Here is a 26,341-nt window from a genome sequence, read left to right as displayed (position 1 = left end):
ACACCATTAGACCACCATTACATTTTTCCTCTCGCGCACCCCCTAGAGGCAGCTCGCGCACCCCCAGGGACAGCACCTCCGCTTTGAGACCTGTCAATCACAACGAAGCCCCGCCCCAAAAGCTATTGTCTATTAAATAAACATTTAAGTCAACCCCTGCTGACCATTAGAACGAATGCAAGTCTAAGACACTTTATTTAACAGCTTTATACTTTTCAGAAGTCTTATTATAATTATAACTATTTTATTTGTATTATTATTTTATTTTTATTATTATTATTATTTTTTTCCTTCTCTTATCTGACATTTAAAAGAGATTAGAAGAAGAAAAAGAACAGTGCACTTGCTTTGAGTTATTTCCAACATTATGGCACAATGACCTCTCTCCCCTGCGCGCGCCCGTGAGAACAACACCGTTTGCTTCTTCTTCTTCTTCTTCTTCTTCTTCTTCTTCTTCTTTTCATGCCACACGTGCACATTCCAGCCAGTGACATTTCCTCGTGTGGGGCGCGTCCAGAATACTGCGTCGCGGACCACTTCTACTTCCTTTTCGTGCTGCCCCGCCGCCGCGGGTCATATGACCTCCGGCTCGTCGGGAGCGCGCCTCTGCAGGACGCTCCGGCTCGTCGGGAGCGCGCTGCAGGCTGGTCACTGTGAGTCTGCACCTGGACCCGAAGGTAAGGGACGCGGAGCGCTTCACACCGAGAAACAACACACCGTGTGGTCGGCGGAGGGACTAGTTTCTTTCTTTTTCTGCGAGAATAACAAGTTATTGGTCGGATAATAGTTTTAACTAAAGATGTCAAGCTAGACGAAATAAAATAACGGTGTGTTCAAACATATTTTATACATATAAAATCGTGTAGCTGCGTGTCGTTAAAGGGGACAAGACTTTCCTCATCTTCAGGTTCGTGCTTTTAAAGTGTTTACAGGCTTTATTATTGTACTCGACGTGTTTCCGTTGCTGCAGTGCAGCGCCTGTCTCTTTAAGGGACACTTGAACGCATCATGACTTTCTTTATGGGGGGGGGGGGGTGGGGGGAACACTGGAGGTTTCTTTCTCGTGGTCCCTCACCTCATCAGCCCCCAGGGCACGCGCACACAGATGAGCCAATTAAGATTCATATCGAGTGCTTCATGGTGTGCAGATCATAAAACCTGCGTTCTCCCTACTGACCACCAGGGGGCGACTGACGTCTGGTTGTATAGAAGTCTATGACTCTACTTCTCTTGACGTATTCCCTCAGTAAACATGGTAAACATGAGTTTATGTCTCAGTCACTAGTTTCAAGTCTTCTTCTATACAGCATGATGTCATCATTTAGTACTTTATGGTCATTTAGAGTCACACAGACCATAAAGCAGGGGGCGCTTTCGGGGCGGCGCTTACTGTGATTGACAGGTTGCTGTCGTTTCTTAGCAGCGTCAAAAATGCTATGTTAGGGCCATCCTAGGAAAAACTGCAAAATTATTACGGATAAGTGGGAAAGGGGTAATATTCACAGGAAAAAACAAAATCATTTCTGTGATTAAAGTTGCAAACGCTGTTTTTTTTGGCGAAGCGTGAACATAACCGGCAGCAAAACGCTAACGCTAGGCTATAAAGGAACTACAACACGGTCACATGGTTTTGTACGTTAAGTAAAAAATGTTTTTACATATGGCCTATAGGGGCTGGAATGGCTTATATTTAAAAAAAAGTACTTTTTAGACCCAGAAATACACATTACAGGAAGATAGTCGTCCGTTAGAAATGCAGATACAGCGCTTAAAGATTGGAGTATTTTTCTTCAGTGAAAGTAAGTCATATTTCCATTAGTTTAATGCATTAATATTGATTTTTTTTTGGTCATTCAGAACATATCGTGTTTGAGTTGTGTTTGGACCATGTACGAACAGCTCTATCTCTATTAGTCAGTAACATCAGGCACTTATTCACAATTATCTTTAATAATTATATATTTGATAACCCCAACTTATTTCAGCCCTTATTTTAGACAACGGAGGGGATAAAGCTCGCAGAATTAGTAACTTCTTTTAAATCGATTCTTAAAACACATTTTTATAGAACAGCTTTTAAGTGATGTCATTCTTTTACGCAGTTATTTGGTCCCCTTAATTTAGTTTGTCTGTTGTTTTTTATTTTAATTTTATATTTGTATCTTACCATTCCGTTGGTTTTGCCTTGATTCTCGGTAGAGTACTTTGTAAACTCTGTTTTTAAAGGTGCTATATAAATAAAGTTATTATTATTATATTATTATTATTAGTACTTAAATCAAGTTTGTTGTGCTTAATAATACCCCAAAATTAAGCAGACGACTTGCTTCAAAGTCTCAATCCGTGTTCGGTTTGATAAAACATTTTTTATTAATACAAACTATTCATGTTTGAAGGATGTCCGCGGTGAAGCTGGAGGTGTGGCGGGAGCGGATCCGTAAAGAACTGGACGACACGGTGGACTTCTGGCTCAAATACTCTCATGACACGAAACACGGGTACACTATTCCCAAAAGTGACACCGAGCATACCGTCTGTGTGTGTGTGTGTGTGTGTGTCCTTGTGATGACCTTGGACCTCTCCTCGGTGTTTCAGAGGCTTCTTCACTTGTATCGGGAGGGACGGCAAGGTTTACGATGAGCTGAAGTACGTCTGGCTGCAGGGTCGACAGGTGAGACGTCGAAGACGCAGGATAGCCGTCTGAACACCTGATGTCACGAGGTTAATGTATGTTTCCTCTCAGGTGTGGATGTATTGCCGCCTGTACCGAACCATGGAGCGCTTCCACAAGCCGGAAATCCTGGAAGCTGCAAAAGCCGGTAAAGCTCGTCGCAGCTACAGAAGGGTTCAGTCTACGGTTCCTTTTCACGCTTATTCCAGGGCCGCGTTGAAGGGCTTTTTTGTGGCCCCCCAAGTAGTATGGAGGACTTAAAATGTCTTACGTATAAATAAATAAATAAATAAATAAATGCATGAATACATATAGGAATAAATAAATACATGCTTAAATAAATGTATAAATAAATACAAGAATAAATAAATAAATGCTTAAATAAATGTATCAATAACTAAATGCAAGAATAAATAAATGCTTAAATAAATGTAAATAAAATAAATAAATACAGGAATAAATAAATAAATTAAGAAATACGTGTGGACACATAAATAGAGATATACATAAATTAAGAAATACAGAAATGTAGAAATATATTTATTTAATGATGTCCTGTTTAGGTATAACTTATATTTATTCATTCCTGTATTTATACATTTATTTAAGCATTTATTTATTTATTCCTGTATTTATCAATTTATTTATACATTTATTTAAGCATTTATTTGTTCATGCATTTATTTATTTATACTGTACTAAAGACATTTTAAGTCCTGCATAAAGTAGCACCCAAGAGATGTATAATCACTCCAGCGTGTCCTGGCTCTCAAGAAACTGCTGAGCATCGCCTTTTCTAAATCTCAGGTGATATTTTACAATATATTATTTAATAGTTGTTGTTAAATGTGTTAATCAAAGACTATGTGCGTTTTAAAATGAAGCTCAAATTAGACACAAATTAGTCCCTAAAAGTCTGAAAGTTCACATTAACTTTATTTTAAAGTGACCTCACAGTCCACAGGGAAACGTGTGCAACAGCGCGGCGCTCCGTTGTAGGCTTAGGTGATTGATGACAGTCACACGTTCGTGTGTTTGCTCTGTTAATCGTCATCACGGCACGGTAAAGTGCACGACATGTCGGAAACCTTGGAGCGGCAAAAATCTTTACGGCCACAGTTCGTGATCATTGATGTTCAAATCAATCAAAGGGGCAGCTTGTGAAAGAACAGCGAACATTGATCTTCCTTCATATCATCCCAATTCCACCTGACCGCTGTTCTCCAGCACAGACGTGGCAGCATTGCGGCTCTTAAAGGGGACATGACGTGAAAAGCTCTGAAACTGTGAAGTATGACATCATTGTTATTAGCAATAAGGCTGCCTGCTTTAGAAAACATGTGAATGAATAAGTCCTTCAAATGCACCTCCCCCTTTCTATGTCACATGCTCATTAGAATACCAAATACATCCGTTATTATTACGACCTAGACAGCATGACAATTGGAGAAAACTGGGCTTTTTTTTCGGGGGTATGACTTAAACTGTAAGTGTTACTTAAACTTTAAGTCATGATTTTAACTTCATGTCATACTCCCGAAAAAAGTTTGCTCAAATTTGTACATGCTGTCTGTCTAAATGTAGCCTCCGTGTTAGCGCCTGTCTCTTTAAGACTTAAAGGCAAAGTAGATACATCCCCTTAATTGAATAAGTAGTGAATTTGTATTAATTTCCCAAGTTTTAAGTTTAGTATTAGCACCTGTCTCTTTAAGACTTAAAGAGACCGGTGCTAATACGGAGGATAGAGACATATTAGCGCCTGTCTCTTTAAGTCTTAAAGAGACAGGTGCTAATACAGAGGATAGAGACGCATTAGCGCCTGTCTCTTTAAGCCTTAAAGAGACAGGTGCTAATACAGAGGGTAGAGATGCATTAGCGCCTGTCTCTTTAAGCCTTAAAGGGAGGGTACATTTAGACAGACAGTATGTACAAAACAATGGGGTTTTCCTTCACATGAAAGTATTTAAATTGTTCTAGTAAAAAGAAAACACAGTTATGAACCTAAATAATAAGAAGGATAAGTCCCCTTTAAATATCCTTCAGCCATCAGCTCGATCTATTCACGTGTGGGGTCCACTGCTCATGAATCATAAGCTAACGTCTCATTGGTCCGTTCGCTTGGTAGGAGGAGCTTTCCTCAGGAAGTTCGCTCGCGTCTCCGACGGTGTCTCCGGTGGCGGCCGGTGGAAGTGCGCCTTCTGCTTGACGCGAGATGGCAAAGCGGTCAAGATCCAGAGGAGCGTGTTCAGCGAGTGTTTCTACATCATGGCCGTGGACGAGCTGAGCAGGGCGACTGGAGACGAGGACATGCAGGTAGGAAGAATCACACGGACCGGATGACGCGGAACCTTCTGGTCCGTGACAATGTTCCTCCACGGGAACTAACCATGTGTTGTAATGTCCTCCGAGCACACTTTATGCTGACTGCGCACAAACAGAAACAGGCTTTGAGTTCAAATGTTTCTTCTTCTTTTTTATCTGGATCTTGGTTTCTCCAAATATGTCCTCAACATATTTTGGCTCTGTTGTAACTGCCGACATCATCAGAGCCAGAAAACTTCCCAGTGCTCCTTGTTTCTGGATATTAAAGTCAAATACATCGTTATGTTTTCACATGTCTTGTCTTCACACATCGTTAGTTTGGTTTTTGATCATATTTTCTCCGATAGTACAAATAAACATTAAAGTCTGAAAGAGTTAGATATTTAGTTAGTAAGTTAGTTAATTAGTTTGTTTGTTAGTTAGTTTCTTTATTCTTTTGTTCGTTAGTTTGTTTGTTAGCAAGTTAGTTAGTTAGTTGAGTAGTTAGTTAGTTTGGTTGTTCATTAGTTTATTAGTTTGTTAGTTAGTTCGGTAGTTAGTTAGTTGATTCGTTAGTTAGTTGTGTAGTTAGTTGGTTGGTTAGTAAGTTGGTTAGTTAGTTAATTAGTTCGTTAATTAGTTAGTTCATTCGTTCGTTAATTAGTTAGTTCATTCGTTAGTTAATTAGTGAGTTAATGAAATAGTTAGTTAGGTTGTTCGTTAGTTAGTTGGTTGGTTGGTTAGTTGGTTAGGTTGTTTATAATTGTATTTGTTGGTTCGTTAGTTAATTAGTTAGGTTGTTAGTTAGTTGGTTAGTTAGTCTGATCCTGCCTGCCCCCCCCCCCCCCGGCCTCTGCTCTGTCTCTCAGCTGGAGGCGGAGCAGATGATGCAGCAGGTGATCTTCTGGGTTCGGGAGGACTCGTCGGGTCTGGGCCGGCCGCCGCTCCCCGGAGACGCCCCCCCCCCCAGCAGCATGGCGGTGCCCATGATGCTGCTGTGTCTGGTGCAGCAGCTGACCGAAGGCCGGGGTCAGGAGGTCGCTCAGAAGTACGGGGAGCTGGCCGGCTGGTGCGTGCAGCAGATCCTCCAACACGCCCAGGTACGGACACAGAATGTGACGCATGAAAACGACTCCAGAGAGAGGGGCCCGTCAGGGGGGGTCAGGGCTCAACACTCACTTTTTTTAATCTAATGCTATTTCCTTTTTCCTTCTCTCGCACCTTGGTCCAGAGAGACGGCACAGCTATTCTAGAGAATGTGTCACTGGAGGGGGCGGAGCTACCGGGTTGCCAGGGCCGACTGCAGAACCCAGGTAAACACTGAGGCAGCCAGGCGATAGAGAGGGCAGTGAGTGCAGGGAGGGGGGAGGGGAGGGTCCGGTCCTTTGTTGCCGACCTCGACATTTTCCAACGCGCCTCTTGCCCCCCCCCCCCATCTGGCTCCAGGCCACGCCCTGGAAGCGGGCTGGTTCCTGCTCCAGGTCAGCGGCGAGCGGCAGGACGAGGAGCTCCGGAGGGTCGCCGTCGACAAGTTCGTGGAGCTTCCTTTTCGGGGCGGCTGGGACGAAGAGCACGGCGGCCTCTTCTCCTTCCTGGATGTGGACGGCCACTGCCCCACACAGGTGGAGCTTTGATATCCAACATATCGTTTGCATAACGTTTTTATAAAAGAAAATGCATGAAATAAAGCCGTCTGCTTGCAGTTGGAGTGGAACATGAAGCTGTGGTGGCCGCACTGCGAGGCGCTCGTCGCCTTCCTCATGGCCTACAGCCACACCAGGAGGCCGGAGCTGCTGGAGAGATTCTCTCAGGTGTACGAGTACACCTTCAGCCACGTGAGTTGAATAAAGTGCAACACGTTTGATGGCTTTTGTCGAGCTTTTTTTTCCAACATGAATTCAAAATATAGCACGAGAAGCAGCGTATTTGAAGTTGTGTAATGTTGTGGGTTGTATCCGCGTGGTTAAATACACTTATTATCGTGAGCCGCTTATGATGTGATGCAAATGACGTAACATTGAAAACCACACGTGCTTCATTTAAATTACTTTTTGAAGGTTGAATGTTTCGTGAACTTATACAGGGTGTCCGCGGGTCCTTAAAAAGTCTTAAAAAGTCTTAAATTGCTAAACCTAAAAATAAGGCCTTAAAAAGTCTTAAATTGTCTTAAATTCAGATTGGATTGGTCTTACATTTTTTGGGTGTCATGTCATTACGAATATGAGTCAATCTGTTCCGCCAGGTCCGTATTTTGCTCCGGTCGCTCTGCGGCGTCTCTGGTGTCACCGGGGCCACGCCCCTTCTCTTAAAGGGGCCCCGCGTATTCGGTCCTATCCCCTACAACGTGAAGCATCGGCTAGTTTAGAAAACATGGGGGGGATGCAAGTTCAACAACGGCTTGAAAAGAACGAGTGTTTCTGGTCACGGTCGGTGAAATGCTTCTGAAGCTGCGTTATGTGTCGGGTGGAATCTCACGTGCAGAACAAGAAGCACAGAGAATAGCGAAGGCCGCCAGCAGCCCGCGGGGCTAGCTGCTGCTCCGCCGCCAGCTCCTGCTCCGCCGCTAGCAACAACGTCAACGCTACAACGTCAACGCTACAACGCTGGAGGTCACCGGAGGAAATCAGCGCCGTGCAACAAAGAGCTCATCACCGAAGTCCAACGCTGCAGTGCGTTCTTCATTCTGTTCCACGAGTCTCTGGACCAGACCACCACGAGACTCTGGACCAGACCACCACGAGACTCTGGACCAGACCACCACGAGACTCTGGACCAGACCACCACGAGACTCTGGACCAGACCACCACGAGTCTCTGAACCAGACCACCACGAGACTCTGGACCAGACCACCACGAGTCTCTGGACCAGACCACCACGAGACTCTGGACCAGACCACCACGAGACTCTGGACCAGACCACCACGAGTCTCTGGACCAGACCACCACGAGACTCTGGACCAGACCACCACGAGACTCTGGACCAGACCACCACGAGTCTCTGAACCAGACCACCACGAGACTCTGGACCAGACCACCACGAGACTCTGGACCAGACCACCACGAGACTCTGGACCAGACCACCACGAGACTCTGGACCAGACCACCACGAGTCTCTGAACCAGACCACCACGAGACCCTGGACCAGACCACCACGAGACTCTGGACCAGACCACCACGAGACTCTGAACCAGACCACCATGAGACTCTGAACCAGACCACCATGAGACTCAGAACCAGACCACCATGAGACTCTGAACCAGACCACCATGAGACTCTGGACCAGACCACCACGAGACTCTGGACCAGACCACCATGAGACTCTGAACCAGACCACCATGAGACTCAGAACCAGACCACCATGAGTCTCTGAACCAGACCACCATGAGACTCTGGATCAGACCACCGCGAGCAGACAGCTGGACTTCATGTGCGCTATAGTTGAAATGACCCGGTCCCGTCAGGATCCTCTGGAGCTCATGGGCCATGACACCAGGACCTACTTCAGCATCTCACAGTAAGTCTAACATAAATATATGTATTAACTAACCTCATGTATATGAGTATGTGTTTCATATAGTTAAGCTTTACTCATGTGTCAAGTTAATAACAGCTATGGATAGGCGCACTACACATTAATTAGACTAATTAAAAATAGTTTTAGAATGGTAGTAGAGTGGTGTTTACCTGTCAATATGTCTACATAGTGTTCACTAGGCTCAAAGGATGGCTCACGTTGCTTAATTTGTAAAAATAGTTTTCATTCATATTCATCCAGTCTCTGTCTGACATTAATCTGAAGTGGTGGTGTCATGAAGAGATGTGGTGACTGTTGTTTGGCTAATGTCTGCCTTTTTTCTTTCTTTTTTCCAGGAGAATGGACCAAATGTCAACTGGAAGTTTTTATATTAATACAGTTTGAAAAGGATTGTTTTCCTAGTATATTCACAAAAGCTCAGGAGTAGACGTGAACCTGTGCACAAACATCCATCACATAGAGACATGAGAACTCACTCACACACACATATATTCTATTATGTAAATGTATTTGCATTTTAAAAGCAGCTGGAAATGTTATTTATGTTATTTTATAGATTGTTTTTGTTCAAAAGGAACTATGTTGCACGTATTTTTAAAATATATTTACTTAATTTTATAGACATTTGTTCATGGGACCTAAATGTTCTGAAAATGTATTAATAAATATAATTTACAACAGCAATGACATTTGTGTTATCCTTTTGCATTACACCATTCTGTTAATTTTGAATAGACATTAGTGTGTTTACTTTGAATTAATTAATTTAGATTCATGTATATTTCCATCGTAAGTTAGGACTTAAATTTTATTTAGACGTGGTCTTAAAAAGTCTTAAAAAGTCTTACATTTCACTGGTTTATTCCTGTAGACACCCTGTTATAGAACATGTGAATTTGTATACCTCAGTGTTCACCATGTGCGTTACATACGGTACTTGTGCCCGATTCTGTGCAGTTTCCCGATGCTGAGGGCGGAGAGTGGTTCGGCTATTTGACTCAAGAGGGGAAAGTGGCCCTGGACTTCAAGGGAGGCCCCTTTAAAGGTGAGCACACCATCGAGACTCTAAAAGGCTTCATACTGTACACCTGGAAAGACACTGATGGATGGGGGGGGGCCTGTAATCCCATTTAAGGCCTTTATCGTTGCGGTCAGCATGCATACAGGATTACCAAAACAGAGACTAGTTGCCACACAGTGAACATTTTGTGCAGCCCAATATCACAGATTACAAATGTGCCTCAGAGGGCTTTACAATCTACAATGTGTACACGTACGACATCCCTGACCTTTGACCTTTCACATCGGATCAGGAAAAACTCCCAAGAAATAGGAAAAAAAGTGAAGAACCCTTCAGGAGAGCAACAGAGGAGGAGCTCTCTCCAGGATGGACAGAATAATATATGTCATGTGACCAGAATGAAGCATTACATAAGTTACATAAACACATTCAATGAGTATTGGACCACGATACACTTCACCATCAGGCTTCCTGCTCAGTGAGATAATCGGGTTCCTCTCCTCTTCCTCAGGCTTCTTCCACGTGCCTCGCTGCCTCTACATGTGCGAGCGGATGCTGGATGATCTCCTGGCGAACGGCGACTGAGCGCTCCGACCACGAAGGGGTTGAACGTCTTTTTTGCTAAATCGAACCACAATAATCAGTCGTGTAATGAACATTACACTCATTTAAAATAATTTCAGATACTTCTGCCGTCTTGTGTGTTTTTTTTACGACCGAGACGATGTACCGCCGTTGAGTTTGTTGTTGTAACTTTTGCTTCACGTCATTTTTGTGAGATGCTCGGTGTCTAAATAACTGGTGGGTGGCGATCCAGGGTGCTTTAAACCTCTTCTCGGTGTTAACCAGTGAGCCACTGTTCAGGGTTCGTATGGTCATGGAAAACCTGGAAAAGTCTTAGAATTTTTAAATAGTTATTTCCAGGCCTAGAATTATTTCCAAAATATTTTGAAAAGTCATGGAAATGTGTTATATTCATATGTTTATTCACGCAGTTTGATTAAAAGAATAAGCATTTATATAAATGTATACATTTTAATCAAACTATTATCTCATTGTGTCATTTTAAGTTATATACTCGTGTATACAACGAGATTTCACAAAATGTTTGGTCATGGAAATTTGGTTTGAAGTCCTGGACACCCATTGGTCCACATGGGTTTGAACCCTGGCTGCTCCTCCCTCGTCATACATACTAAAACACGAGAAAGAAGTTTGTCTCTTTAGCTCAGCGGGGTCCTCTAGTGGGGCGCGGTGGTATTACAGGTGTTGCAGAAAGACCTTTCTTGATCATTTCACATATAACAAAAATACAAAGGACACAGACATACAACTTAGTCATTAAGAACAACATGACGAAATGTGCTTCCGTGTCGCCGATTCTTGGCATTTGCCAAACGAGATTTTAACGCTGTCAGAACAAAATACAGATCTAAGCTCAACATTGAGCATGAATTGAAAATAGCCGTATCTAGCGCGAAACCCTGTTTGAAAAAGATTTGTAGTTGAAATCCGGCTGATTGCAGCCACTAATACTGATAGAACGTGATGGCTCACACACATCTGCACTCATTTCGTTTTGCACATTGCACGTTATTGTTGTTTTGTAAAGATAGGTAGTGTAAAACTCTGTTTTATTGCCAAATATTTGAACTTGTTTTGTTTAGTTTTTCACAGGTTGCATGTGATTGTTATCTTGAAAAGATATCCATTAGAAAACAGGTTAATTGCAGCCAAAATAAGCTTGTTTTGGGGCCAAATATTAGTGCTTCCTTGCACATATATAACATATATATAACTATTGGTTACTTGAAAGTGATTGCTATATTTTCTTTATTCTATTATTTGAAGTACAGATGGAGGAGTCACAACTTATTATAATACAAATTCAGAACAAATTCAGTTTTAGACCTGGATATGTACAGTGTAGTCAGATTTGTTTCCACTGGAAACAGCTGCTGTTGGAAGAGAGACTGTTGAGTGAAGGATTTGCACGTGTTTATATATGTATATGTGTATATATATGTAAACTATATATATATATATATATATATATATATATATATATATATATATATATCCCGCGACCCTAATGAGGATGAAGCGTTATTGATAATGGATGGATATATATATATGTGTGTGTGTGTGTGTGTGTGTGTTTGTCTGTTAATATTGAGATTGATATGCATGCACACATGCCAATCATATATCAAAACATTGGTACATTTAGCTGAATCATAAAAGCTCAAAAGAGCCGACTCTTTTCGGAGATCTGGCTCGCTGAAAAGAGCCGGAACTGCTTCACTGAAGCGGAAGCTGCACCGTGTTGGCAGAAGGGAGCGTTCACAAGCCACCAATATTTAGTTGGTAACACAGAAGCACGCGCTAATATTTGGCGTCAATAAATGGACATTGGATATAGGCAAGAATATAATAAAACTATATTCAACCTAAACTGATTGTTGTGTTGAGGGAGAACACTTTTTGGTGATTTAATATCACAGCGAGACAGAAAACAAAAGCGGCTGCATTGAATACAACCCATGTAACAAACCGGAAGCCTAATGTAACGGATACGGAAACTACGGAAAGCGAGAAGTGAGACGTTAAATGTTAAACGCAAATAAAACCTCGGATTATTTTGGGTAACTCGACGATTTTACATTGTCGAGAAGACAAACTAAACCCGCGTGTTTTAAGGAGTAATGTCCAACGTAACTAGCGGTTATTTTGACGTTAATACAACGTACTAACCGTAACTCTACGGGTCTTTTGTGGACACAGCTGACCGACGTTACGTTAGCATATTCTGCCTCGAGATTAGCCGAAACTGCCGTTTTACTTCGACTGACTGACGGGGAAACTACAAGTGGAGTTTCCACCGTCATGTACCCCGCAATGGCGGAAAAGAATCCGGATCACAGGTAACCGTTGGATTTCGACGAAAGTTGACTAGGTTTAATGGCAAAATGTCGGCGTATGATTTCCATTAAAGCGCATTTAAAAAACCGTGGATTGGTAGAACTTTAGCAACATCCACACCCCCCCCTTTAGTGATTAATGGAAGATGTTGAGTTGAATTCAGGTTTCTATATCACAAAGGTAGCACACCCGGGTTAAATGGCGTTACAATGGCGATCTAGCAGGTTAAAAGAGAAAAAAAAATTGTGGAATTAAAGTCTAGCTTAAGGCTCAATGTATCTAACCTCTCTCTGGTATTTCAGCCTTTTCATCACAGGTGCTTGGGAGGTTGCACAACTGCTGTTAATACGTTGTGGTCATTCAGCATTAAAAGCCTCGTTGACTAAACTAAATGCAGTCAAAACCAAGACATTTCATTTCCATAACTGTTAATCCCTCACTAACTTTACAGTATATATATATATATATATATATTACCGTTCAAAAGTTTGGGGTCACCCAGTAAATGTTGTGTTTTCCATGAAAACACACATATTTATCAAATGAATAGAAAATATAGTCAAGACATTGGCAAGATTATATATAATTATTTTTATTGGAAATATTCACTTCGTTCTTTAAGCTCAAAGGAAGGCCAGTTGTATGGCTTCTCTCACCAGCATAACTGTTTTCAGCTGTGCTAACATAAAAATATATATATATCAATAAAAATCTGGTAGTAAAATGATTAACTTCTCCATATTTACTGTAAACTGAGGATCAGACCGCCGATCCTCTGATTTGAATGGGGACCCTGCTCACTCCTGAGCCACAGTCTTAATATTATTATTATTATATCAACCATCACATCTCAACTGCAGCATTTTAAAGATCTGGACCTGTATGTTTGGAGAAGCTGCCTTGCTGACAATGGACGCATCAAATCTGTCTCTTTGGACAAAAGCATCTGTAAAATGAATTCTCGTAGAGTGTTTACCATTTAAATCTGTACTTTTCTTAACTGACGTGTTGTTGTTTTGTCTTTTTAAAGTGGGACCGGTGTCTTCTACCAGGCAATACCTGCTGTCGGCGCTGATGGGAGAAACATCATGAAACTGATTCCTGTGAAAATAATCAACGGAGACTTTTTCAATGCTCAAATAAGCCGGTTGAACACCATCATCGCACCACCGAAAGCTTTAACCGTCAATATTGCCTCCGGACCGGCTGCCATGGGGCAAAAGGCGTCTTCGAACCCTTCTGCAACTGAGCAAATTGTCCAGAGGCAGGTTCCCCTCATGAATGCCACCACTTATCAAGTCGGTTCAGATCTTGGTTTATCACTCAACAAGAATCCACTCCAGCAACTACAACAGAGTGTGAATTTATTAGCAATTGTGCCTCCAATGGCACCAGTAGCAAAGAGTGGAAACCCAGTAAGACCTCCAGTCACAGTGCAATCTCCAGTTCCCCCCGGAATACAGTGCTTTCAGATTCCCCCTCAGGCACAGGTCCGAACCGTCCCAGCATCCGATCTGTTGGCGGTGAACAAGAAACAGACTTTTACTCCATCGGCCAAGTTGCTTTGCAGGACATCGAAAGCGACGTCACGTGGACTTCCATCAAAAGGATCAGAACCACATTTTAATTTGGTCCCAAGTGTTCCACAAAGGCCCAACAGCCCCATAAAGTGGTCCGTTGAAGAGGAAGACAACTCGGCGGTTCCAGCTCTTAATCAGAGTGATTCTTCGGTTAGTTCGGATATTCTTCGACTTCTCTCGGGAAGAGAACGCACCGCCCCTCCCCGTGTGACCGTGAGAAAACCCGGTCCGGCTCCCGAGCCGACGCGTCCCTCCGTCGCTTCGGAGCGTCTTCGAGACGCGACCGAGAGAGAAAACACCGGGAAGCTCTGTGAGGTCATTATTAAATCTGTTACCGGGTCCGGTCAGGGCACGAGTGGCGAAAAACCGGGCAACCCCATGTTCATGTGGAACGGGAACCAACTGCAACAGAATGTACGTGTCATGGCCCTAGTACCTCTGGCGTCAACGCCTGTAGCAAACAGTGGAAAGTCCGGAAGACCTCCAAGCGATCTCCAAGTCAGAGCGACCTCTCAAGCACTCCCGAGAGGTCTTCAGATTCTCCCTGGAGCGCAAGTCCGAAAAGTCCAAGCATCTCATCTACCTCCGGGTATCAAGAAACAGACTTTTCCTCCCACAGTCAACTCCTTACCAAGTTCTGGCTTACCCAGTTCTGGTTTACCCAGTTCTGGCTTACCCAGTTCTGGTTTACCCAGTTCTGGCTTACACAGTTCTGGCTTACCAAGTTCTGGCTTACTCAGTTCTGGCTTACCCAGTTCTGGCTTACCCAGTTCTGGTTTACCCAGTTCTGGTTTACCCAGTTCTGGCTTACACAGTTCTGGCTTACCCAGTTCTGGCTTACACAGTTCTGGTTTACACAGTTCTGGCTTACCACGGTCTGGCTTACACAGTTCTGGTTTACCCAGTTCTGGTTTACCCAGTTCTGGCTTACCAAGTTCTGGTTTACCCAGTTCTGGCTTACTCAGTTCTGGTTTACCCAATTCTGGCTTACCCAGTTCTGGTTTACCCAGTTCTGGCTTACCACGGTCTGTCTTACCCAGTTCTGGTTTACCCAGTTCTGGCTTACCCAGTTCTGGCTTACCACGGTCTGTCTTACCCAGTTCTGGCATACCCAGTTCTGGCTTACGACGGTCTGTCTTACCAAGTTCTGGCTCACCAAGTTCAGGCTTACCTGGCTTACCTGCGACGCCTCGCTTGACAAGTGTCAAGCGAGGCGTCGCTCCACTATGTGATTCGACCGTCGACATGCTCAAGTTACTTCATAACACGTCTACCTCGTATAGACTTCCATTCAATGGATCGGAATCGCATTTAAAATTAGTTCCAAATGTTCCACAAAGGCCCGACAGCCCCATAAAGTGGTCGGTTGAGGACGACGTTGCGACGGCGCCGTCCCCCGAAGCCATCGACACTTCTGTTTCTTTAGAGATTCTTCGAGTCGCCTGCGTGAGGGAAAATGGCGAGAAGCACCGCGACGTCTTAAGGAACTCGGCGTCCGGGTCGAGCCGGGGCAAGGGGGGGCAACAAGGAGAGGAAAACCCCTCGGTCATGTGGAACGGGAAGCTTTTTGTTTTCTCCAAAAATTGCAGCCCGCCGGATAAAACTGGGAAAAGCGACGCGGCGAGAAAAAGTCACGAATTCGACCAACCCGTCGCGGCTTCGACGCCGCAACCGCTCTGGTCGGTCGGGCCTCGGAGAAATAGAAACCTCGGCCTTCTCGATCCGAGCCGGGCGCACAAAGTGATCGACCTCTGCGGCGACGACGACGCTCCGGACGACTCGTCTCAACGAGCGGACGAAGACACCGTCATATTTGTGTCGTATACTCCGCCCGCGCCCGAAGCTCAGGATTCGATGCCGAAGACGCGGTCGACGCACGGGGAGGAAGCTGACCCGGCGGGCGCCGCGAGCGATGTGCCGGAACACGAGAGTCCGGATGAGACGCGTGGCGTCGTCGAAGGAGGACGACTCGGCCGGGACGTACCGGTCAACGCGGTCGAGAGTCCAACGCGTGTCAACGTTCCGGAAGTGGTGACCGTGCGTGATGATGACGATGGTGGTGATGATGGTCGCTCCGCCACTAACGGCCAACAGAACACCTCCACCCAACAGGTGGAGGGCGTGGAAGTTGACTCCAGCAGCAATGGGATATGCTTTGGACTAACGGAGCGCACCTACATCGTGGAGGTGAGGGCTCTCGCTTCATTACGTGACATCCGGACAATTTAACTGCATTGATAAATGTGTTTTTAGTGTCGGCACAAATGTTGAAGCCGCCATGTTTCCATTCGATGATGAATTTTTAGCGATTTATTTTTTAAAGAATTGCAAAGTAGGCGCGTTTCCATTAACAGTTTTAAAAAATGAGTAATTATAACTGCCACAGCGCAGTTTGGTCAGAAGTTGGTGCTTCGGGCGTCCCGTGGTTGTAACCCGCCAGGACACTGTGTGTGTGTTTTCCTTTTTTTAAATATTGTGATCCCTCAGAAGAAAGGCAATATTAGTTGTTTTTGTTGTCATGGTGATGTGTCTCCTATTATAATGTAATGCCGTCTCTTAGTAATCTATTCTAAACTATAACAACATTGTCCTAGCGGAGCTACCTAACATCCGGTTACATATTGCGTGAACATATTTTAGCTTTAGATGGCAAACCATGACGGGGATCTCTGCCGGCCTCACCTGATTGAATGATATAATAACATGATGTATAGATCTGATCCGGATGTGAATGCAGCCGTGACTCTCGCTGAGACTCATTTATCTTGACATATTAGATGTGTTGCCAATATTGATTTACAGAAGAAGATTTTTTTGTTTGTCGATCCCCTGCCGTCTTTAATTTGCCTCGGTTTTTAACCAAATCCCTCAAAGGCGTAAACACATCACATCAGCTCAGACGATGATCCGGTTCAACATATCTTGCTAAACATCAGCATTTTACTCCACGTTGGTATGTCAGGCTGTTAGCATTTACCTCAAAGCTACGTCGATTCAGGGTCATGGAGAACCTGGAAAAGTCATGGACATTTTTAAATGGCTATTTCCAGGCCTGTAAAAGTCCTGGGGGGGGGGAAAACCCAAAGTTTGGAAAAAGTCGTGGAAATTTGTTATATTTTTCATTTACGCTTAGTTTTAAATAATGAATATGCTTCTAAAAGGAAGTCGCTCAACATTTAACCTTCCATACGCTCTCATATTTTTCGCACTACAAGTTAACTGAAAAGACATAAATGTTTTATTCTTTTAATCCAAACTATTGTCTCTCATTCATTTGTGTGATTTACGTGTATGCTTTGGAATTCTCATTTTTAGTTTGAATACAACTTTTTCTCACTTTTCATGAATTCACAAAATGTTTGGTCATGGAAATTTGGTTGAAAGTCCTGCACACCCATTGGTCGACACGTGGATGAACTCGTGTCACTTGCATGGCTGTAACTCCGTCGTATTGTTTGTATTTTAAAGAGGTTTTGTTCTGTTTTCCCGTGCAGAGCTCTGTGACCAGTCGGACGTCTTCGCCGGCGCCAGAGTCCCGTCAGCGGTCCGACGATGCGCTGAGACGGATATTTGGGATAACGGCCGACGTGAGAATCGACCTGCTGAGGACGGACGCGGCCTCGGCCGGGTCGCTCCCCGCAGACCCTCCGCAGAGCGACCGCGGCGAGTCGGCGGCGGATCGTCGGGAAACATCGAGCGGATTAAAGGACGGAGAACTTTTTACGCGGCCAGAAACCGAACGCTGCGACGGGCCCGTCGACGCCAAGAAGGCGAAAGTGCAAGCTCAACAGGAACCGTCCCGAGACTCCGCCTCCTCTCGAGGTCTTCCCGTGTGTTCACATTTCCACGTGAACGCGACCCCTTCTCCGTGCGGCGACGTGGAAACGGTTTCCGCGGCGGGCTACGGCGAGCCCATCGACGAGGACTTCCACAACGCGGAGGAGGAAGACTTCCCCGGCCGCCCTCGGACGTGCGCGGAGCTCAACGCGAACGCGGGGAGAGCGGGAAGGAAGAGGAAGCGCCCGACGTGTCCGTGCTGCGTGCCGGGCGCTCCGGATCCCGCGGCGCCGAGGCCCGCCGAAGAGCCGGAGAAGCCGGAGTGGACGGGCAAGAAAGGGGGAAGGGCGAAGGCCTCGGGTAAAGACGCCAAGACGTCCGGCAGTCCGACGGCCAAGAGCAAACACGGCTGCAGGACGTCCGAGGATCCGTCCGGCGCCGGCGGCGTTGTTCCCGCGGCGCCGTCCGCCGACTCCGACGAACTCAAGCTGCACGAGCAGATCTCGAGACTCAAGGAGCTTCTGCAACAGAAGGAAGCGGCTCTGGAGCTGATGAGGACCGGCAGAGCCGAGGCGAGCCCGCCCGCCCCCCACGCTCCCTGAACACTTTCGTGACTCGTGTATATTTAGTGACGGTCGACACTGTGCGGATTTAGCTATTTTCTATTTTTAATCTTTTGTGATAATTAGACATTTTTGTTTGAATGTAATATTTATGAATACTAATACAATATTTATAGGGACTGGTATGAATATAATTTTGATTTCAGAGAAGTGTATTCAGAAAAGAGTTCAGATTAAAGAATATACATTTTTAAAAGTGCGCTAAAAGAAACCATACTAAAGTCAAAATCAGAATCAGAATCAGAAACAGTTTTATTGCCAGGAATGTTTACACAAAAGATGATAGCAGTAGTGAGTAATATTATTCTACTTTGGATGTCTAGTTTGTTTCATAATTCAAGGGATGGTTCTTCAACTGAAAATAAAGAGAAGATATCATTTAATTTAGTTTTGGGGGATTATAAAAAGATAATTTCTCTTAATATTTATAGATATATATAGTATAAATCTGTATATTATATATACGTGTGTGTGACACCAGATCAGACGCTCTCATTGCATGGGCTCTACCTCCAGTTGTGGAGCCACAGGCCCCGATGTTTAAAAAATATATAATATGACCTTGTTTTTCTACAGATATATTACTTTTTAATTTCTTATTTCAACAAATTCACTTCAAAACAGTACTAAGTTATTTAAATATGTTCTCTTGTATGTTTTCAATTTGTTTCTTACTGCCATCTTGTTCATACTGTATATATATACTTTGTTTTTACAATGTAAAGTGCTTTCTAAAATGTATTTGTATTATTTGTACACGATGGGATTAAAATTGACTCAACATCACAAGAAAACGTGTGCTCGCCGACAATTTTTGCAATTTAACATTTAAATGAGTTGAAATACGAAAATTGAAGTTGAAGTGTAAACCCTGAAATACGGTAAGATGTCAAGTTAAAGTAATACCTTTACAATATTTAGTTCCTTTTGTAACGGAGCTGAACATGTTATGTGAGCAATGAAATCTGTTTCAGTAAATTGTGTTTTGAGTTGTGGGATTGAGACCCGAGAGGGTTTGAAGCGTAAGGAAAACTCATTGGGTATTGTGGAAGCATCTTTACATTCAAACCTCCTGCTTCACATCATGATGCGTAAAACAATAACCTGCAGTATCACCTCCATGTATTGTTGGTGTCTTTGGAAAGTTTCCCAACATGTGAAGCTGTGTTTCGATCCTCGTGAGCGACGTCCGAGAGGAACGAGACAACAGACAGTGTGACAAATCAAAGATGGCTGCAGAATACAATAAAAAAATTACATTCTTATATTATTTGATATTAATATATATTACCCACTGTCTATTAAATATACTTATTGTATATTATTATAATATATTATTATTTATTATATTATAATATATGAATATTTATAATATATATTATAATGTTATATATATATATATTATAATATTATATAATACATTGTAATATATATTAAAATAAATTATCTGTCATTATTTATGTAAACTAAGATAAATTAACCCGTTTTATTCATCTGAAAGTAAGTCATCAGTTCAGTAGAGTTGTGATGACCGTGGATAGTTTTAAATAAGTCTGATAAAAATGTTTTAGTTACGAACTGATGTGGGTAAATAAAATATTGTAAAGTAACTATAGGGTTGACTGCTGCCACCAGGACCAGCAGCACCATCACCAGCACCACCAGTACAGCCTGTCCCAGCAGCAAGCCAGAGATCAAGAGTGCATCACGTGTTTCACTGACCTGGATGACCTTCCTCAAGAAAGGTTAGTATTTGTAATGATGGTGGCCCCTAAGCCTTTATTTACAGGCATGTGCAGCATAAATTATAGTTAAATCATCTTTGTGGGAAAACAACGCGTGCAGTTAATGCCGCGTCACCCACTGTCCGTGAAGTGGATCTATTATGAAAAATCCCGACAGCAAGGCCATCAATGAGTTGGTATTTGAAGCTGCGTTGCAGTTTGAAATGTTCCTTTTTAGGTTGTACTGTTGTAAGAGGTGTCGAGGAACAGGACGCCAGGTATACTACGAGGGTCTGGGGTCAAAGGTGGAGGGAATATTGGACGTAACCTGGACCAGGAGCTGGCCGTCCGTGATAATCGTGACACATTACATGTTGTGGGAGAGGATTAGGATTATCAAATGTTATCCTGAGGTCCAAGGTTAATCACTAATTAATAGTGAAGAGAGTCCAGGCTCAATTCTGCAGTTGCTGTTGCACATACCTCCAAGCAGACGCTTCAATCAGTAGAGAGCTGATGATATAATACATACAATTATTGCACGAGAATAATACATTTATTTTATTTAAATAAATAATGTTATTGTAATATAATAAATTAAATTCTACCACAATAATGTATCTAATTATTGCATTGGAATAAATATAATTATTGTTGCTAGAATAAATACAATTATTGTAGTAAATAGATATAATTACTAGAAAACATATATAATTCAAAAAAATATTTTGAGCAATCGTGACATTTTAGAAGCTGAAACCAGATAATGTTGCTGATTATTGTTTTAGCACTTATATTGTAAACAATATATATATTTATATATATATATATTTATATTTAGTGTATCCACACAAATAGTGTGTGTACGTGTATGTATATATACACGCACACACACAACCGGAAGCAATGCGAGTGATCTGCCAGGCTTCTGTTTTTCAGAATAAAAGAATAGTTAAAGTGATCTAGCTGAAGGACAGGTATGGCATTTAGTATTCGATAGGCATATCTACAAAGTGATCACACCGATCCGCAGTACAACCACACTGTCCAATGTTTTATTTAGACGATATAATTATCAGCGACGGCATGATAATTTCAACATATAATTCAGGTTTAAGAACAGGACGGAATTAATCATTAACAATTAAAGAAGTAATGTACAATTGGTTTTAGTCCTTGTGTGTCACTATTGTACAACATGAGCAATTGTAAAGTCGTGATTATTTGTATTTGTTTCAAATGTTATTACTACACGTAAGTGTGGTGAAAGAAAACCTAGAGGACGTACTGCTTCTGCGCGTGTGTGCGCGCTGTGCCGTTTATAGTGACTTTTATTCTGGAGGGTGTGGAACCGGAAGTCCTGGGGTTTTTTTACGACAAAGTGAAAATGCAACACAACACTGAAGCTGGATACGTTTAAAGTCCATCAAGGTAAAGCCACCGATATCTCATGTAGACCAAAGCGAGTGTTTCAAAGCCATTTAAACCCGAAAGAGAACTTCTGGTTCGGCTCGACGTCATTCTGCCCGGTGCCGGTAACATTTTGGCCGTTTGTTGGCCACCGGAACGCGAAGGCCAACGCAGGAAGTCTTCACTTGAATCGCTAGTAACGCCATTAATTACCTAACTGACAAGACGGCGAACATAATAATAATACTCCAGTGTGTCATTGTCTTCCAAATATGTTTTTTATTCAGAGTCTGCGAATAGCTAATAGCTCCATGCTAGTAACCGCTAGCCTATGCTAGCTGAGGGATGCATTTCAAAGTAAAAGTCGTTCTAGCCCGGTGATCAATATCCTGTCTGATTTATTTTGTATTCTTTAAAAATGATTTAGTATTCATCTTTTTTCATTCAAGTATTCAACAAAAATCCCAAAAATAATTACAAATATCTCATCTCAATTTACTGAGAATTTGAATCTTCCTGATGTCAGAAGAATTTTTTTTAAAAATTACATTTATGATGATGCACACCAGAAACATCTTCACATTGAAACTGTGGGGAAATAGTGTCAATTTGTTATTTTAAAAATATTTTAAAAGGATAATTTTAACGAATAAAATCAAGAACTGTTTAAGTCTTGCACCTAAATGTCGTAAAATACATGTAGTTTCAGTTTTGAGCCGCATCTATAGCTCTAAATGTAACTCTTAATGTGTCCACAGAGCATGGACCTCCTTGGAAAACTTGAAATCTACATCCCAGTGGAAGCTGAGGTGAAAAGCATCCCTCTGTGGAGTTTACCCAAGTCGGTGCTCAGCCGAATGGGCCTCCCCGCGTCCGTCCGGAAGGGCTCCGGGAAGCTCGCGGACTCTCTGGAAGGCATATGGATTTGTCCGGCGGTCATACGAAGGAAAGGCCAGAAGCTGGCCCCCCACGCCGGAGACAACGCCGCCGAAAACCTGTCCTCGCTGATGGGCAGAGAGTTCCGGGCCAATCCGGGTCCCGTCCAAATGAACTTCGTCTCGGCCAACCACGCGGTGTACAAGGTGCTTAAGGATGTCATGCCGGGCAAAAAGGGCGCCGCGCCTCACGCCGCCCCGCTACCCCGGGGCTCTGCGCCGCGGATGTACAAAGACGCCATCATCCTCTACAACGGGCGCATTTACCTGTCCATTAGGAATCCCAATCGGAGGCGACCGGAGGCGAGCGAACCGCAGCCGGCTGCCCAGTCGTCCGTTCCTTCGACATCGGCCGTATCGTCCAAAAGCCTCAAGAAGGTGACGATCTTCAAATTTTTTCGTCTGTGTGACTTTTAATCTAGCATCACGCCGCCATTAGATAACAATCATGCACCGCAGAGGGTAAATAAACCCTGTTGGTTTGAAAGAAGCTGACACTCGTGGTACCTAGAACCCTCTTTTTGCCTCACTCTGACCTTTCTTATCGGAGATGGCACCACGTGTGAAGCATATGTCTGACATTCATATCTGAGACCTGTCTGTCTGTCCTCCCGCAGCGCCGCTCCCCCCCGGCTCCTCTTGAACCTGCAGAGCCACAGAGGAAGAAATCTCATGTCGCTCTGCCCCAGACCTCAAAACAGCTGAAGGACCGTCTCACCAAACCAGGACATCCCTCCACCACGGACCAGGTAGGCGTCTGAATAATGATGGAGTCATTTTTGTTCATGTTTTTGAGAACTTTAGGTAATACAGTTTCCAAAAAAATGCTTTAACAAAGAATAGGAGTCGGCAATAAGTGAGACTTATCAAATTGATTTATAAAAAACATGTCAATTAAAAGCTATTTAAAAAAGGTGTGCCTTATCTGATGTTCAGTCGAGGACGGATCATGGGTACGGATGGTGAATGGATGATGTCATGGCAGGAGCAGCATACCTAGCAGCTCAGTCAGGGACGAGTAGAGAGGGGTGACGTGTCCAGGCAGGTCTCACTCCTTCCTCTGGGTGGCGGGTGGGGAATTTATGCGCATGCTTAAGTTTTCCAGTTTAAAAAAAAATGCAAGCAAAGTCCAGTGAAAAACCTGAAATGGTACAAAGGTCAGCGGCAAACTGCCAGAGGTTAAACCGAGAAAAATGTAGGTTACCAAAAACTGAAAAATAATGTACATTTCAGAGTTATACAAATAGGTAATTTTCAGGAATGGGTAAACAACTTTCAGCTGTTGATGCTAACTATTCCTACAGGTGTGTCGACCTTTGTTGATTACTTACAAACCCTACGTCTGGATCAAAGCAGTGTTGGAACACCAACTTACTACACCCTCTTCAGAATTATATGGATAGTATTGTCCTGCAGGAAATCGTATATATTGCTCTTATAATTAACAAAGGAAGACAGACGGACCCTCAAAAGTTTAGCTTTTTCCTTTAAGAGAAATTGAGGTGTTCTAAAACCTTTCACTGGTAGTGAATATATATATTTATATATATATATATTTATGTATAAATATATATATATTTATAAATAATTATATATATAAATATATTTATATATGTTTTTGTATAAATAAATATATATATATATATATATATACATTCTTTTATACATAAATATATATATATATTTATTTATATGTATATAAATATATATATTTATTTATAAATAAATATATTCACTATCAGTATATATATATATATATACATACATATATTTTACCATGTAACTCTTCAGAATCTTCTGCTGTCAGCTGTTTTTTTGGTACCGTTGCTCTGATTGTCGTCCCCGCGATGTGACACTACTCGGTCCGTCCTGCAGGAGCTGCTGAACGACAGCAGGCCCAAGGAGAAACGCAGCGCGCCCAGAGCGCCGCTCGGGGAGCACAAGAAGGTCACCGCGCACAAGGGAAGCGACGTGTCCTCGACCACGACCGCGCACAAAGCGGACGTCCGTCGCCAGAGGGATGCAGACGGAGAGCAGGCCGCGGAGGAAGGAGGAGAGGCGGCCGGGTGGTTTCGGCCTCCGGGGGAGCAGGAGATTGAGGAAGAGGAGGAGGCGGCCAACGACGACGGCGGCGGCGGGGGTGAGTGCGGCGACCCCAACGACGGCGGCAACCCGAGCTGGACGCCTCCGGGATCCGCTCGAGCCTCCGCCTCCATACAGGAGTTTGATTTCAGGCAGCTGGCGGGGGAGGAGATGATCGCTCGCCAGAAGGCCAAACTGGAGATGCTCAAAATGGCGGACCACTAGTCGCCACGAGCGCCGTCGTAAAACTCAGGGCTCGGATCGGAGTCGAGGATCGGTCAGCACAACGCGTTTTTTTTTCTGCCCCCGATATTAATTGCCAATCATCGACGATCCATCTTCTGATGGCAGCTGGGCGACGAGGATCCAGACGATTTGATTTCGGTCCTAAAAAAATAATTTCAGTAAAACCATCAAAAATTCTTTAGGAAATGTTTAATTTGTTTTTTTAAATCCTGATAATATATGCTAACTAATATTGTCATTAGTAGTTTTAACGCTGTATTATCAGTTAGTGTAAACTGATTATTATTTATCTCCTAATATCTATTTATGTTGTGAAAACATCTATTTCAAACTACTATGTTCATTCGAGTCCGACACGTGAACGCATCTTAACGCGATGACGCTCATGTTCACCGTAAACACAACGTCACGTGATCAGAGTCTAACGGCTGACAGGACGTCCTGATCTCATATTGTTCTGAATGTTGAAGGATAACTTTCCTTCCTCTGGTCATCCCTTCTTTTTTAAACGAGTAGTCACACTTCCTTGACATTTCCCGCGGAGGACGCATGCTGTTGTTTTCTGACCCCTGACCTTTGCTCGAGGGATGCATCAGGCCCATGGACCAAACGCCTCTTTCTCTCAATCCTATTTGTTCCCATCACTAGTTCTGAACACTGGTCTCGTACCTTTGAACAAAGAGTCCGTCTAAACCTCGTCTTTCTGTGATTTCTGTCATGGATTCCCGGCGGTACAACCTGGAGCTGAGTTTGTTGTTTATTTGTACGTTGTGAAGACATTGAAAATTGCCTCTTGAAGGTCTGATTCTGTTTTCGGACGTGAGTCTTAAATTAAATACTACACCATGGGTCACTGCGCTCTTTTTCTGTGAGTTTTATACATTTTCCTGAAAGAGAAAAGGTCCTCGGTGGAAGGTTCTCTGAGCACCACACGTGTCATTTCCTAAGTCCTTGTGAGTTCTCCTTCCCGCCTGTCCTCCACTTCCTGACGCTTTCCATCGAAGTGCAAAAGAAGTGGTTCATAAAAGACGTCATTTTTTAATTTGGTTTCCAGAAGTTACGGTAGCCATAGACTTACGCGACGACAGAAGTTTAGAGTGCTGCAGGAACGAGTCCTAAAACGTCCTGAAATCCAGGAACGAGTCCTAAAACGTCCTGAAATCCAAGAACGAGTCCTAAAACTACCTGAAACCCAAGAACGAGTCCTAAAACTACATGAAACCCAAGAACGAGTCCTAAAACTACCTGAAACCCAGGAACGAGGAACAAGGCCTGAAACTCAAGAACGAGTGGTTAATAAAAGACGTCATTTTTTGATTGTTTGTTTCCAGAAGTTACGGTAGCCATAGACTCACGCGACGACAGAAGTTTAGAGTGCTGCAGGAAGGAGTCCTAAAACTACCTGAAACCCAGGAACAAGTAAAGAGTCCTGAAACCCAGGAACGAGTGGTTCATAAAAGACGTCATTTTTTGATTATTTGTTTCCAGAAGTTACGGTAGCCACAGACTTACGTG

The 26,341-nt window shown here is 43.3% G+C and overlaps 3 protein-coding genes across 3 annotated transcripts; all 3 read left to right on the top strand.

The window, feature by feature from the left end:
* The first annotated feature begins 581 nt into the window (after positions 1-581).
* renbp (renin binding protein) lies at positions 582-10,216 on the top strand. The gene is made up of 11 exons (XM_056423834.1): positions 582-677; positions 2,397-2,498; positions 2,596-2,671; positions 2,744-2,819; positions 4,797-4,984; positions 5,842-6,072; positions 6,204-6,285; positions 6,419-6,594; positions 6,676-6,807; positions 9,464-9,551; positions 10,039-10,216. Exons 2-11 carry the CDS (start codon positions 2,398-2,400, stop codon positions 10,110-10,112), a joined length of 1,224 nt encoding a protein of 407 aa, XP_056279809.1. The 5' UTR covers positions 582-677; position 2,397; the 3' UTR covers positions 10,113-10,216.
* A 1,909-nt stretch (positions 10,217-12,125) lies between these two features.
* On the top strand, positions 12,126-19,217 carry lrif1 (ligand dependent nuclear receptor interacting factor 1). Its single transcript, XM_056423988.1, has 3 exons — positions 12,126-12,451; positions 13,480-16,216; positions 17,524-19,217. The coding sequence occupies exons 1-3, from the start codon at positions 12,414-12,416 to the stop codon at positions 18,406-18,408; spliced, it is 3,660 nt and encodes a 1,219-aa protein (XP_056279963.1). The 5' UTR covers positions 12,126-12,413; the 3' UTR covers positions 18,409-19,217.
* A 2,299-nt stretch (positions 19,218-21,516) lies between these two features.
* On the top strand, positions 21,517-25,679 carry si:dkeyp-110g5.4 (uncharacterized protein LOC561637 homolog). The gene is made up of 4 exons (XM_056423994.1): positions 21,517-21,584; positions 22,322-22,876; positions 23,116-23,247; positions 24,374-25,679. The coding sequence occupies exons 2-4, from the start codon at positions 22,325-22,327 to the stop codon at positions 24,803-24,805; spliced, it is 1,116 nt and encodes a 371-aa protein (XP_056279969.1). The 5' UTR covers positions 21,517-21,584; positions 22,322-22,324; the 3' UTR covers positions 24,806-25,679.
* Positions 25,680-26,341: the final 662 nt, after the last annotated feature.

This window comes from Pseudoliparis swirei, chromosome 9, assembly GCF_029220125.1.
Source record: "Pseudoliparis swirei isolate HS2019 ecotype Mariana Trench chromosome 9, NWPU_hadal_v1, whole genome shotgun sequence".
Taxonomy (NCBI): Eukaryota; Metazoa; Chordata; class Actinopteri; order Perciformes; family Liparidae; genus Pseudoliparis; species Pseudoliparis swirei.
Note: the sequence above shows the minus strand (reverse complement) of the source record. Positions and strands in the feature narration are given on the sequence as shown.